General features: G+C 32.8%; 2 protein-coding genes across 2 annotated transcripts; one reads left to right on the top strand and one right to left on the bottom strand.

Moving 5' to 3' along the window:
- Window positions 1-320: 320 nt before the first annotated feature.
- LOC105766022 (proline-rich receptor-like protein kinase PERK13) lies at window positions 321-10,193 on the top strand. Its single transcript, XM_052631645.1, has 9 exons — window positions 321-1,557; window positions 1,666-2,091; window positions 2,200-2,290; window positions 3,642-3,711; window positions 5,788-5,864; window positions 6,034-6,181; window positions 6,264-6,425; window positions 6,574-9,612; window positions 9,931-10,193. Exons 1-8 carry the CDS (start codon window positions 597-599, stop codon window positions 6,889-6,891), a joined length of 2,253 nt encoding a protein of 750 aa, XP_052487605.1. The 5' UTR covers window positions 321-596; the 3' UTR covers window positions 6,892-9,612; window positions 9,931-10,193.
- Window positions 7,497-10,793, bottom strand: LOC105766021 (transcription factor bHLH90). The gene is made up of 8 exons (XM_052631644.1): window positions 10,427-10,793; window positions 10,135-10,302; window positions 9,954-10,035; window positions 9,464-9,532; window positions 8,817-9,347; window positions 8,499-8,723; window positions 8,217-8,393; window positions 7,497-7,836 (listed from the first exon to the last, which is right to left on the bottom strand). The coding sequence occupies exons 1-8, from the start codon at window positions 10,525-10,527 to the stop codon at window positions 7,777-7,779; spliced, it is 1,413 nt and encodes a 470-aa protein (XP_052487604.1). The 5' UTR covers window positions 10,528-10,793; the 3' UTR covers window positions 7,497-7,776.
- Window positions 10,794-15,631: the final 4,838 nt, after the last annotated feature.

Here is a 15,631-nt window from a genome sequence, read left to right as displayed (position 1 = left end):
GAAATAATTTAAAATTAATTTCAAGCAACTTAATTCAATTTTAAATCTTTAAATAAGAATTCAATCTAGTCTCTATTTTAATTCCTAATTTAAAAATAAAGTTATAACAAAAATGGAAACAATATGATGAGGAGACCTTTGATAATTTTTAAGGACAAAATTAGATTTCTACAATTATTATTATTATTACTACATTAACGTGGAGTTGTGCGGTTATCCAAGACTCAAGGAAGAATGGTTAGGATAAAAGAAAACCATTGTGTCTGAAAACTTTTAATAATAATAGTGGAGAATTTCTAATGGTTTTACTTTCATGGATTCTCCCCGCCATTTTCATTCTATTTTCCTTCTTGCACCTTTGAAAACCTTCTTTTTCACTACCTTTTCTTATTTTTTATTATTCCAATGTGTTGAAAAAAGGGTTTTCTTATATTGGATCAAGGATTTAGGAAACAAAAGCTTGGAATTTTTTGAGTTTGGATCACCAGACAAGGATTTTCATGTTTTTGTATGGCTCTATATCTGGGAAAATCTTGTAGGAACAAACATAAGAAGATTTAAACCATCAAAGGTAAGGATTACAAGGGAACTGGAGAATGTCGGACACCAAGGAGACGACAGGGACGAATGATACTTCGTTCACAATTTATTCTCCGTCTTCTAAACACAATGCAAGCTCTAGTGATGCCTACAAAAGCAATAAATTGTCAAAGCCCAATGATGATTCACCGCCATCAAACAAACAATCACCAAAAGTAGAGCCACCTAAAACGTCACCATCGCCACCACAAGAAGAAAAACATTCACCACCGCCACCACTAGGAGAAAAACTTTCACCACCACCACCACCAGAAATAACAAATTCACCACCGAAACAATCACCAAAAAGTTCACCCTCGCCATCTCCGCCATCATCATCTGGCTCACCTCCTACTCCTCCCAAGCAAGAATCACCTCCAAGTACTACACCGCAATCGCCACCACAACCACCTCCAACGCAAAAACCACCACCGTCTCATACCCCTCCTACCCAACAATTACCGCCATCTCCTAACCCTCCTAAGCAAAAATCTCCGCCATCTCCCAGTAGCCGTACTCATGAACCATCACAATCTTCACCTAAAAATTCTCCTCCTGAATCTCAACCCACTGAAAGTTCTTCAGATAACAAGCCGTCACTAGCACCGCCTTCTCCTGAAACCTCACAATCACCACCGTCAACAAACTCCACATCAACATCAGTAAATGGATCTGAGGAATCAATGCCTGGTTTTTCTCCTAAAATGGCAGTAGTTCCGCCTTCACCGAGCTCGCCCATTAGTCCTTCTAACTCAGTTGGAGGATCTTCCAATAACAATTCAGAAAGCTCTAATAATAGACAACGCACCATTGATTTAAGACATCCTAGTTATGGAATTGTGATTGGTGTGGCAATAGCGTCTATTGTTGTCATTGCATTCATTGCCTTTTCATTTATTCGAGACAGAAGAAAGAAGAAACAAAAAAGTCACTCTACTAATTTCGTGGCACCACCAGCTAACATTTCGGTGACATTAGGTAAAAATCGAGTTTTGGGTTGTTTGAAGGAAATACATCATCCAATAAGCTTTAAACTTTTTATTTATTTTTTTTGTTTATTTTTAACATTTTATGTTAGATATGCAGATGTGACTAAAGGACATCCAACCCAAAACGATTATGCCTTTAGTAATTCTCAGCACAGTTGGGATAGTCGAAAAGGACAAAATCATAATTCTCCAGATTCGGGTATTATATCTCCTTCTAAGACATCTTTTAGCTATGAAGAGATGATGGAAATGACCAATGGATTTGCTCAACAAAATGTGATCGGCGAAGGTGGGTTTGGTTGTGTTTATAAAGGCCAGCTGCCGGGCGGCAAAATCGTGGCAGTTAAGCAATTGAAGATCGGTAGTGGACAAGGGGAGCGAGAGTTCCGAGCTGAAGTTGAGATTATTAGTCGCGTTCATCATCGGCATTTGGTCTCTTTGGTTGGATATTGTATTGCTAACGATCATAGATTGCTAATCTATGAATTTGTTTCAAATAGCAACCTTGAACGTCATTTGCACGGTAAGTTCAGTTATTCGGGCGAATCCAAATTTATTAGCTCTCAACCCTAATCATGTCTTCTATATTAATTAATACTAAAAATATTAATTCAAATTTATTGTCCATCAGATACGGGACTGTCGGTGCTTGAATGGGCCAAAAGAGTCAAGATTGCTATTGGAGCTGCTAAGGGTTTGGCATATTTACATGAAGATTGTATGTATCTCTTCTTTCATTCTTATGACATTTCTATATTTTGAGATGAGCATATTATTCAATTTTAGTTTTTGACTACCTACAGTGAAATCGAAGGGGAATCATCAAGAATCTTTAGACATTCATATCCATTTTATTTTTGTTTAGAGAGTGGCATATATTTAATTGCTGGTAGTAGAAATAAAAGTGTTCAAACAAGGTTTAAAATATTATCACTACATGCCAACTTTATACATTTCTCCTCAAATCTAATAACAATGATTGGAAATACAACTTTAGATCATTCATCGGATAATTGACTTGCAAGAATCAATAATATCAATTGAAAAAAATATTAACTTGAATCAAAAATCAAAAGTTATTAAGATATTGGAATTCATAAGGTCTCGCTGTCGAAGTTCATCTAATACAGCAATGAAAATTTCCTTCAGGGTTGATTCATATTACAAAAGGAGGCTACATTTCTTTCTTTCTTTCTTTCTTTCTTTTAAAGTTAGGGTTTTTCCTACGATCCTACAAGCTTAACTTAATAAAAATTAAGCCCAATTACAAGCTTAATTTAAAAATCAATCCACTAGTGATTTAAAATGACGACTGCGTCAAAGCAGATAACTTAGTCTGGTGGAGCATGTGCATATAACTACAAGGATTCTATTGGAATGGAAAAACTGGTTTAATAGGGCATACCTTAAGAAGAATCTAATTCAATATTCTTCTATTGGAGCCACTAAAACTTGTCCGTTGGAGCAAGTGGCCAAGTTTGTGAATAAAATGTTTTATCACAATCTTCATCCTTAAATCTACAACATGATGACCACCTTGGTTCCATAATCCAATTCATCAACTCACTTATCTCTAACAATCATCCTACAACTTATAAGCATGTTTATATCTTTTAATCCAAAATCAAATAATGCAATTAACACAAAAATAAAATATACAAAAATAAATAAGAATAGGTTAACTTGATTCAAAAGAAAAATTAAAATTATGATACCGAATGATGCGAATCTCACACGTTGCCATAAAACCCTATCATAATAATTAGAAATATAACATTTAGATTATCAAAGATAAATTTAAAATAAATCAGATTGTTTATAGCAAAACAAGAACCAATAATTTCATTATATATATATATATTTTTTTATCTTTAAACCAGAGTTAGATGATGACAGAATTCTATTTTCAATAATTATTGTTGGATTTCATGGCAAGTGCATGAAGCTTGTATCTATTTATATATAATAAAGTGATAGATGAGATGTTTTGTTGATAAAAATTACATATATAAATTAAATTAATTAACTCATTTTAGTGTTAATTTCTTACCAAATATGTGGTATATTTTTCAGGTCATCCAAAATTATTCACAGAGACATTAAGTCAGCAAACATTTTGTTGGATGAATATTTTGAAGCACAGGCAAGTTAAATCTTATTTCATATGTCAAGTTCCTTTCATTTACTTATGCATACACTTAACAGCTTAAAATGGATATATATATATATATATATGTATACTATTATTAAATTTTATAAATTATTCAACTATCAACTTAATTAAAAGATATAAAATAATTTTCTTTAAAAAGTAGAAAATATTATTATAATGTGCCAAAAATAAATATTATTCTGATGATATTTTCATCTTTTAATATAAAATTATATTAAAAAACTTTCTAAACCCAAAATAAATCTAAAAATAACCATGCTGAAATTTAAACACAAGATAACAAGGTTCCAAAGCCTAACTTTACCATTTCTTACCACGTACACAATGTCAATAGCTTTTTTCTTTTTACTTAAATTTTTATAAATATATTTATGGGTGTAAAATAATTTAATATATACACACTCACACTATATATAATACCTTTGATTAAGTTTTGCATCACTTAGGGACGTTCGTAAATATAACACTATGGCCCGTAATCTTATATTTTGAAATGAGATTATGATATTTGGATTTCAATATTTCAACCATCCGTAATCTCACTTTATAGTCATCACGTAATATAGTGTGTAATCTCATTACGACCTCTTTTTAGATAATCTAATATTATGGGCATAATCTAAATTTTAAGACAAAATTAACTTTTATTTTTATTATATTTATCAATATAATCTTTTTATTATATTTTAAGACAAAACCATTTTTTTCTTCTTTTTTCCTCTCTTAAGTTTGAAAACCAAAATCCCTAATCTTCTCCTTTCAATTTTAACTCCACACTCTCCTAGACATTCACTATCATCTCCAATTAGGTAAGTTTAATATTTTCAATTTCTAGTTGTGCCTTCATATCGCTTTTTGTGGTTTATTGCATTGAGAGATTTTTTTTAAATTCCATTTTTCAATATCTATAGTAGGATTCATGCTTGTTGATTGTTGTAGATTTTTTCAATTTATGTTTGTTGAGTTCTTATGTTGTTAATTGTTACGTGTTCTCTTGTTTATTTTTTTAGTAAGGTTCTCTCGATTGTTATGAGACATTATTAATTAACTAAGGAAAGTATATAAAGAGATAAGTAGAAAGAGGAGACCTTGTACAATGGCCACCATCACCATCCCTTAATTCAATAACACTATTTGATTAAAAATTAGTTAAAAATCATATTATAAATTCACTACAATATATTTATAAAGTTGGTTTAATAATACTACCTTCCTTATTAGCTCACTATTCTTCTTTTTACTCTTTAAAAACTAGGGTAAAATAAAAAATTAAAATTATATATGAATTTTCATACAATTTGTAATATTATACATTAACTTTAATTGGGTACGAATATATATTTCAAACTTTAATTTTAGTTCAATTTTCACATTTCACTAACCTTATAATCTATGTGACACAATTTTCATTAACTCATATTTAAATTGTTGATCTCGCATTTTATTAAGTTAAAATAAACAAACAAATTTAAAAATTTCACATAGATTAAAATAATAAACACACTTGGGAAAAATAATTCTTACATCTCAAGATTTTTTTAAATCTAAGTGGAAATCATTTAAATTTATCGATCACATGACTTAATAAAAAACTATGTCACATAAATAATAGGATTAACAAAATATAAAAATTAGAGTAAAATTAAAGTTTGATATATATAAATAAACCAAATTAAAATTAATGTATAATTTTGATATATACAAATAGACCAAATTAAAATTAATGTATAACATTGCAAATTATATCAAAATTTATTTATAATTTTGATATTTAATTGTAAAATAGTTTAAAATAACTTTTATCTTGAGAATGTTGTTGTCTTTCTATCTTTAAAAGAAGCAATTTAAACTTAAAATAAAGATTTACCTAATTGGGTTCAAAGTTGTCAAAATAAATTCAAAAATTCATTTATTGAACATATTCTTTTTTATATAATTTTCTTCACCCTGTGTATAATATAATCTAGTTACTTATATTTTTCTTTTGTTCTCTCTCAGTTTGTGAAGGGTAGCATTAGAATGTAAGCACTAACTTGTCGAGTACAGGTTGCAGATTTTGGACTTGCGAGACTTGTCGACGCAAGTCAAACCCATGTTTCAACTCGAGTTATGGGGACATTCGGGTAGGTCATGGTTTCAACAGTTGATGGGCTCTTTGTTGGGGTTCGGATTCTCTCACAACCTTTTCTGTTGTCTCTGTAACCCGCTGACTTTAGAACCTGTTATATGCTGATAATCGAGTTTAAGGTTTTATAATTTTTACGGTGATTCTTCATTTGGGCGTTTCATCAGATACCTGGCACCAGAGTATGCGACGAGTGGAAAGTTGACGGATAGATCAGACGTTTACTCATTTGGGGTTGTGCTTTTAGAACTTATAACTGGGCGTAAACCCGTTGATCCAACTCGGCCTTTGGGGGATGAGAGCTTGGTCGAACGGGTATGGATCATTCAATTAACTTTTTATTTAAAAGTTTATGTATTTATAATTATAAATTGAGGTGTCCCTAAGATATTGGCAGGCACAACCACTCCTGATTCAAGCCCTTGAAACAGGCAATTTTGGTGAATTAATTGATCCACGACTTGAAAAGCGTTACGTAGAGATCGAATTGTTCAGGATGATTGAGGCAGCTGCTGCATGCGTTCGGCATTCTGCTGCAAAGCGGCCCCGCATGGCGCTCGTAATTCTCTCAATCTCCACCAATTTCTCTTCTTCCACTGTTGTTTTTGGTTTTCCACACTTCCATGCTTTTTTTTTTCATTCTATTGTGTTTATTAATCAATCTTGGTGAATGTCGGCAATGAATATAGTTGTTGCACATCTTATAGGTGGTAAGAGCATTGGATTTCGAGGGAGATCCCGATCTCTCTGATGGCATAAAATTCGGACAGAGCACTGCATATGATTCCAGCCAGTACAGTGAAGAAATTACCAAGTTCAGGAGGATGGAATTCGGCAGTGACAACAGTTCGGATTATGATATGTACGGTGATGATCACATTTCTGGGGAATCATCAGGTGCGCAGCCGAGTTCCTGGAAGTCCTGGTATAGTTCCGGTGAATCCCAACCTCAAGCATCTAAACCATCATCAAGTGGCAGCTATAGTGATGGCTCAAGGAACTATGGCAGTGGTCGCTTCAGATAAATGTCTATTGCCTGAGCTGTTCACACTCCCTTTGGTTCCGACCACCAGCTTGAGAAAGCTTGTAAAAAGGGTAAGTTCTAACATAGGTAACTAAGGTGTATCAGGTGAACAATCTCGTGAAAGTTCTCAGTACATTTTAAAATCCAGATATTAATCAAAATTCTTACTATTTGTTGTTTTCGACCTTTGTGTCTAAAGACATATCCAAACATGGGAATAGGAATATGATCCTTCAAGGAACTTCAAGTACATAAAACATTGAGAAAAAATGAGCATACTGGTGTCGATATTGTTGGACACACATCCATGTCTAACATTAACACCCGAATCCAAGTAACATACCCTAATCCAAGTTTTTAATCCAAATCCCTATCTAGTTAACCCACTTGAGGACATTGCGTGCCTAAGGTCTCTTGAACATGTAATCTCTAGCAATCTGTCAGCAACATGCATCCGGTATAATACTTAGCTGTTTGCATCACATGATATTGTTGAATGATTCTGACATGCTGCTGATTGATTATGCTATTTATGGATGTGAAGCACAAATATCAGATATAAACTAGAAAGAAAAGAAGTTGATATGTAAGAAAAAGAAGCCGAAATGAAACAAAAACCTCAACTATCTTCACAGAATTAGCAATTTGTATGTAGAATTTAGTAAAAACTACATGTGTAAGAACAAGGGGAGGAAAACCCACAAAAATTTTACAGTCAAAAGTTTCTAATCATGATTGTTGGAGCTGCTTGAAGTAAAGTTCCATCAATGGAATAGTTTCTTTATCTCTCGGCTGAAAACTGTCCATTTTTACTATACATTGCTTCATTCTCAAGTCTGAATCTACATTTTCTGTATGGTATATTGAAACCATGAATATGATTTATCTACTTTGTTAGGTTTGTCAAGAAGTCCCTCAGTTTCCTGGATTGAAAATCCCTGTTTGCCTTGCATAAGTTGAAAATACAGTGTTAGCAGAAAAATTTAAGTTTGTTTCTAAGACAGAATTTCAATAAATAAACAAGAATTGTAATGATTTCTGTTTTTGCAATCTTTGCAGTTGTGGTGTTTATGATAACACTGTTAGACTTTGCCCTTAGTGCTTTGCAAAGCTAAAAGTACTAACTGAATCAATATTGTTCTTAAGAAACATGTTGTTTTGACTCTTCATTTTTTTTTAAGTATTTGTGCCGAACACCCATGGCTGACACAGTTTTAGACGTATGGGGATATGGTTCTCTAAGAACCCTCCAAATACATGGAAAAAAAATTATCATACCGTGTCCAGATACTCACTGCTAAGTATCTACCATCCGGTGAGTCTTACCTCAACTTTGAACATGCTGAGAACCTTTCCATTAAATGTTGTGACATTAGCATCAATCACTTGAAGTCCCAAAGAATCTATGCCCTCCATCAACTTTGCAAAGCTTCCTCTCTTGTGCTCATAATAGAGCTTGATCAAGAACTCCCGTTTAGTTAACTGGTTCACTTCTACATGTACCTGAGAAAAGATTCAAAAACATTAAGTTTAGTTGAAAGTTTCATTGATGGAAACCGTGACAGAGGTAACAACAAACCAGTGTTTAATTTCATTAATTTCAGTTACCTCCATTTTTGCCATTTTGGCAAGGCTGGACGAAACTTGGTTTGGCTTAACGGCAGACATGTTGTCCTTAGGTGACTTGTCTAACAATGTAGACTTCAGTTCTAAGTTGCTCTTTTCACAGTTTTCTTCATCGATTTTCATGAGCTCATTTTCAAGTTTCTTCTTCTCCTCCAGCAAATCTCCGATATATTCAATGGCATCCGTAAGAATGGCAGTTCTATCCATCTACACAACAAAACCATTAGAGATATCAGATAAGGATGCAAAAGAGTAAATGTGACTATCATATTTATATATGCTTTGGTAGTTCAGGCCAACCTTGGATATCTTAGGGACTAAAGCTCGTAGCTTGAAGAGCTGGTCGTTTATCTTCTTCCTTCGATTCCTCTCCATGACAAGATTCTTAGAATGGAATTTCTCTTTTGCAGGCTGCTTGGTAGTTCTCGTTTTGTCTTTTATGGACTTGTTACCGTCTGGAGCAAACCTTGCTTGTTGCTCGGGCACATTTTTGCTGCATCTTAATCTTTTCGTTCCATAATATGTGCCAATTAGCTGCTTGAATTGCTCATCTTGAGAAATATAGGCAGAATCTGAAGCAAATGGTGGATGTTCAATTGAAGGACTGGAACCACTGTGTGATCCATCCAAGCTATGATGGGAGTTTGAATCTGATATTGGTGGAATCAATTCGATTCTCGGAACAAAAGTCGACAAGCTGATGGAAAATGGCAAGTTATAGCATTTGTCAAGATTTGCTTTTGCATAGTTTTCTCCAGTTGTGATTTCTTGTTTTAAAACTGCATTGCATTGAGATGTTACCAACTCTATGAGGTTCTGATCTTTCGGCATCTGAATCAAAAGGACAAATTACATGTTTATCAGTAGGAGAAGACTAATGGGTTTCATATGAATATCTTAATTTCATTGTGAAGTAATGGTAAGTCAAAAAGGCCAAAGAATCTTGCATGTTCCGAAGTGAAGAGCTCGATAAGACCACTGAAAACTGGGATCAGAACTCGGGTTCCTGTCATTTCCTGCAGAAAACTCATTGATCATATCAAAATATGGACACCGTAGAAGCAACATCTTCAGACAAATTATTGTCATATATAAGGTAAAAAACTACAATTCAAGTAGTCAATGCATGTAAGTGGTTTTTAAACATTCTTAAACCAGGCATGACAGCCCACATTTGCATCTTGAGAAAGCTAAAACTGCTTAATTTGACTCTTCATTTTTCTTGAAATAAATACTGGAATCTGACACATATATGGGAATGGATATAGAGATATCATCCTCCATATATATGGAAAACTTGAAGAAACTAAACATGTATATTTTGGGTTTATTTTCACATTTTTTTACTTTCACTTGAATCCGACTACCATATTTTCTCATTTCTATCTGTTTTGCATTGGAAACTGGCCAAAAGAAGGTGAAAAGAGTGACAACTACCACATTTGAAGACTGTGAACCAGAGGGATTGCCATGGTTAACCCAACTTGGCTGATTTGACATAGCTACCTCTCCATGAATCCTGGGGTTTTTTTCAGTGTCACAAAATCAGAATATTTGTCTCTATATCTTGAATTTCCCAAACTGAACCAAACAATTTTGTAAGTTGAGAATACTGTACCCAGCATAGAGAGAAATGGCGAAAGGAAAATGTGAAAGAGCTTCACAAGCCTTTGATCTTATGGAATGTTGGAAATGACCATCCCTGCAAAATGGCTTCTGCGACTCATCTTTTTCCACGTTGACATTAAAACAAGCACTACAACAACAATCTTTCCATTCAATAAACCTTCAAGAAAAAAGGGGGAAAAAAGCTTCATTTGAGTCGAATGACTCCCTCAAAAAGAACAAAGAATGAAGATAATACTGGTTATGGTGATCAATGGTGATGAAACAAGTAGCTTGAGAAGTACCTCGATGGATCATCACCCAATTTCCAAACAACACAAAAATCCCAACCTTTACTATCAACAAATGGTCTAAGCCATTCCACTGCTCTATCAAAACCTCTCATTGTCTTTGTAACCACTGAAAAACAACCAAGAAATTACTGAAAATCATCGACTGTCTCACTATAAATAAACCAATCACAAGATTCTAGAAAATAAATGGTAAAGATATAAAAAGAAAGGAATAATTTTTAAAGCTAAAAGGCACTGTTTTATGTTAAGTACAAGACAAAGGGTAACCAACTAATATTTGGGTACTCAAAAAAAGGGATCATCTTAAAATTGGGTACAAAATCTGTGACAGAGAGGCATCTGATGCCGGCAGTAACAGTGGCAGAGGCAGTTTTTTACTTTTTAAAAAATCATCAGTCTTTGTAAACAACCGTTCAAAAGCTCCTTGTGACAGCTACCTCTAACTGCAAAAACCCATCTTTATCCGGGTGAGTACCAGGATATTATACGATCAGACGATATGAATTTGATATAAAATAATTAAAAATATGTTATGAAAAATGATAATGGGTACCATATCAATAGACCTGTCCATGGGCCGGGCGGCCCGGCCCGGCCTGACGGCCCGCCCCAAAATATGGGAGGATTCGGGTAAAAATATAGGCCCGAAATACGAGCTTGGGTAAAAAACGAGGCCCGTTTAAAAAATGGGCCGGGCTCGGGCTCAACTTTTTGACCGGGCCCGGCCCGGCCCGAATATAATAAATATATATTTTTTATTTTTATTTTTTAATTTTAAAATACTTTAAAATATATTTTTTATTTTTTATTTTAAAATATTTTTGTGTTTATTAAAATCGGGTGGCCTGGCCGAGCTCTAAGCTTATTATTTTTCCTGCCGGGCTCTGGTAAAATTTCAGCCCATATTTTGGGTCAGGTTGGCCTGGGCCTAAGAGTTGGGCGAAAATTTTTTCAGTAGGTCGCCTTACCATGGACAGTCTACGATCAATAACAGTTGTACCAATAGATTTCATACCATTTCGGTTCCAGATTATTAACAATTCATTTAAGTTTAATTCCACTCAAATTTTCAGATATATTTTATATATAAACTTTTACTTAATTAGTATAAGATTTTTATATTTTAACAACTTTTGTTTCTTAACCTTTTTTTTCATAGTTACATGAAAATATATATACCCATTATATTAAATTATTTATTCTATTTTTTTTGAAAGAAAGGATACATATATTATGGCAGTGACTTATGCAATAGATAGGCATTAATATCATTCACTAGGGTTGAAAGGTTCAAGCAAAATAGAGAAAACACATCATACACAACAATCATACCCTATATACTTATGTTTCATATGCTAACTTTATTGTGACAATATGTGCCATGTTCTAATTAGATATATGCTTAATATTTTTGTAGTTAACGTGATCACTTATGATCAAGGTAATTGTTGTAAGTTTCATTTGAATTTGCTAAGAATTAAATGTTTACCTATGGTTGTTTTCCTTACGTGTAGATCCTTAGATTGTGAAACTCTCAAAGTCGAATCAGTGCAGATATCACACTATCATCAAGTCGGGAAAAGTATGTTCATTTTGGTACCTATCATTGTGGCATGTATATAGGGTCCTTTGTTATGTAAATGGTCATCATTAATGTAAATGGTTGGATTTGCGTATTAAGGTTGGTAAATGGCCTAGTTATGCCTAGTTTTTTTATCATGAGTTTTGTATTATTTGAACACTTGATTTCAAAAATTTCGTAAGCTTTATTTGGAATAGGTTGGCATGATATATTTCTTGATGAATGTGAAATGAACATATATGTTAAAATGTTTTTGGTAGGAAGCATTGAATGTGTTTCAAAGTGATATTTGCCAAAACAGGAGGTAACATCGCGGTGAAAAGCTCCCAACATTGTGACTTAAATTGACAGTAAGTGATGTTGTGACCTCAAGTTTCTGAAGTCGTGACAACACTCACTGATTGATGAGGTCGTGACAAGATTGTCATAGTGTCGCGACATCATCTAGTGAGTTTTGAAAACTTTTCCATTAAGTCCTGAACTGAACTTGGGTTAGCAAAAAAGTTTTGGTAAGTTTGTATAAGACTCGAAAATTATTATAAAACATATTGAGAATGTGTTTTATACTTGTAAGCATGTTGGAATGGTTAAATCATATTGAAATTAGTTGTAGTTTCTCCGGCAACGAATGTGACATCTTGTAGCTCAAACCCTGTGATCGGATCGGGCAAGAGGTGTTACACACCAACACACATAACTATTTTAGTGATCTATTTCAATAATTATCAAACCTCATAATCATATTATAAAAGGAAAGATAACAAATCCAAGGGTACTTACCTCTTGAATGAGCCAAAAATCAAAACAAAACTTCTCTAGGACTTTGTAATGTGATCCAACCCAATTCAGTTTTTCTATTTCTCAAAATAAACTTTAATATTTATATATAAAAAAATTCATCACTATTTTACCCCCAACAGAATTTGGATGATTTTACCATTGGTAAAATTTTAACCATTTTACCCTTAGTAAAATTTCAAGAAAATATGTTCAATATTTCACAACTCAACATGTTCACTATGACCGAATGGTTTATTTTTATTTTCAGGCTTCAAAATAGTCCTAAAACATAAACTCATTCGTCCAATCATTTTTTAAGTAATTCATATAGGATTGCAAATGCATCATTTCCATTTCCATTTCCATTTCTAGAAACCTACATTCATTTCCATATGATTCCATTTCTCCATTTTGAAGAAAACCATAATCATTCTTAAATGTTTCTCATTTCACTTTTCCTATTCATTTTGCTCATTTCTATTCAAACATGCAATTCATTTCTAGTTTCAACGAGCTAAGCTAGCTGAGGGATCGATTGGACATATGTAGTTGAGGCTCAAGTGATTTATAATTAAGTTTTGGCTTTTCGCCTATTAATTATAAACTCATTTAATCACGAAGTAATTCCACTATAGTATTATGACTGAGCTCTCCCCAACGATATACGATTACGAAAGTAACTACTCAGTGCTTGTTCAATGACCTTGTCATAAGTGTGTTACCCTCATAGGATATCATTGATCTCTTTGGGATCATATTCGTTCTTCCAATATGATCTTATTTTATCTCATGGTAATAATTACATCTTCCTTCATGCAAAGTCAATGTAACAGCTCATTTTTCAGTGGTGCCAAAAATAGTGGTTGCGAGACCACAAATCCAACGAGTGAGTTCGTATAATTAGGATTTAAATTATACGAGTTAATAATAATTTTTATTGAATTATGATTTGAGGAATTTTAACCAATTGAATTAAAAGTTAGTATGAGTGGTTTGGTTCAAAGTCAAGTGGTTATTGAAAATGAAATATTAGGACTCGTTTCCGTAATTTAAGGCCGTAAATATTTTTATTAAATATTTACAGAGTCATATTACATGTGAATTGAAGTTTGGCCCGGTAATTTTGATAATTTATTGTTTAATTACGGTAAAAGGATTAAATTGTAAAATAGGCAAAAGTCAATTATTATAAATTTAAAATAGTAAAAGAACCAAAGTGGTAATTAAACCATAGTCAAAATTCCAAGCAGTGGTGGCATGATTAAATCTACTAACCTTTGGGCTATTTGCTCATTTAATCCTAATTAGTTTAGGAGTAAATTGAAATTAAGCTTGTTTAGTTAAATTTTAAAATAATTGAAGGACCAATTATGAAATTAAACCTTTCTTGGTTGGTAATTATACCATATACTTATATTATGGACATTTATGGACATGATTTAATAGTTTTACAAGTTATAGCAATAGGGTAATTTAGTAAAAAAATTAAAATTAAAGAAATTAAAAGATATTATCATCATTTTTTCTTTCTTCTTCGTGGAGGAGAACCGAATACACCATGGGAGGACCTTGCAAGTTTTAGCCAAGCTAGGGTTCCTTATTTAGTAGGTAAATCTTGCCCGTTTTTAGTAATTTTTATGTTTTTAAGCTTGTATTAGCTTAATCTAGTTAACCCGGGGACTAATTTGTAAAACTATCAAATGTTATAAATTGTGCCATTGATGAATTTGAGTTGTTCTTAAAGTTTTATGATAGATTATTAAGCTTGGTTGCTAAATAGGAATATTTTGTAAAGTAGTTTTTGTTGATTTTAATGTTCAAGGACTAAATGTGAAAATAATAAAAGTAAAAGGACTTGATGCAAAATAATAGCAAGTATGGGCTGTAATGAGGGGATTAATTGATAGGCTAAGCTTGGATTTAATAGAAAATGGTTAAATTATATGATTTGGATCTAGGGGCTAAATTGCATAAAAATGAAATGTTGGGGGTAATTTTGTAAAAATATCAAAAAGGACTTAATTGCATAAAATGAGTTAATTTACTGTTGGAATTAGTTAATTGAATGAAAATATTATTTTTAGATTAAGAACATGTGGAAAATTGAGGAAAAGAGAAAATTACCAAATAGTCCATGTACCTTTGTCATTGTCGCAACTTACGGTGAGTTTGGATGGGCGGTGCGTTTACCTGCGGTTAGTGTAAAAATAGTGGTGGCGGTGAGATTAGATACTGTAGCGATACTATAGCGTGAGACAAAAAGTAAGCTAAACGCACCGCACCGCACCCAATCGCCTATCCAGACCCACCCTTAGTTAGGTAAGTTCGTTCAATTTAATTTTAGTATATAAATGTATTATATGAACCTAATTTCATAATGTTTGATTATACTGATGTGTGTAATTGAAAATGGAAATAATGAATTAAAATAACATCGATCACTAATTGAGATACTCTGAGCCGTTACTGCAAATCAATCCTGTAAGTTCATACGTTTATTTATACTTCTAATTATTTTTAAATCATTTTTTAATATAATTTTATTAAATGTTATGTTGTATAATAGTATGATCTTGAAAAAGAAAAATGGAATACTGAATATACTAAACGTGCTTAAAAGAGCAATGTCTACTGATTATACTGAAAGTTGCTCAAACAAGCGATATCCATTGATTATACTGAATGGGCTCAAATGAGAAATATCTACTAAATATACTAAACGTGCTTAAAAGATAAATGTCTACTGATTATACTGAAAGTTTCTCAAACGAGCGATATCCACTGATTATACTGAATGGGCTTAAACGAGCGATATCTACTGATTATACGAAATG

The sequence above is a fragment of the Gossypium raimondii genome, chromosome 5 (genome assembly GCF_025698545.1).
Source record: "Gossypium raimondii isolate GPD5lz chromosome 5, ASM2569854v1, whole genome shotgun sequence".
Taxonomy (NCBI): domain Eukaryota; kingdom Viridiplantae; phylum Streptophyta; class Magnoliopsida; order Malvales; family Malvaceae; genus Gossypium; species Gossypium raimondii.
The sequence above is the reverse complement of the archived record's forward strand: the minus strand, read 5'-3'. Positions and strand labels throughout refer to the sequence as shown.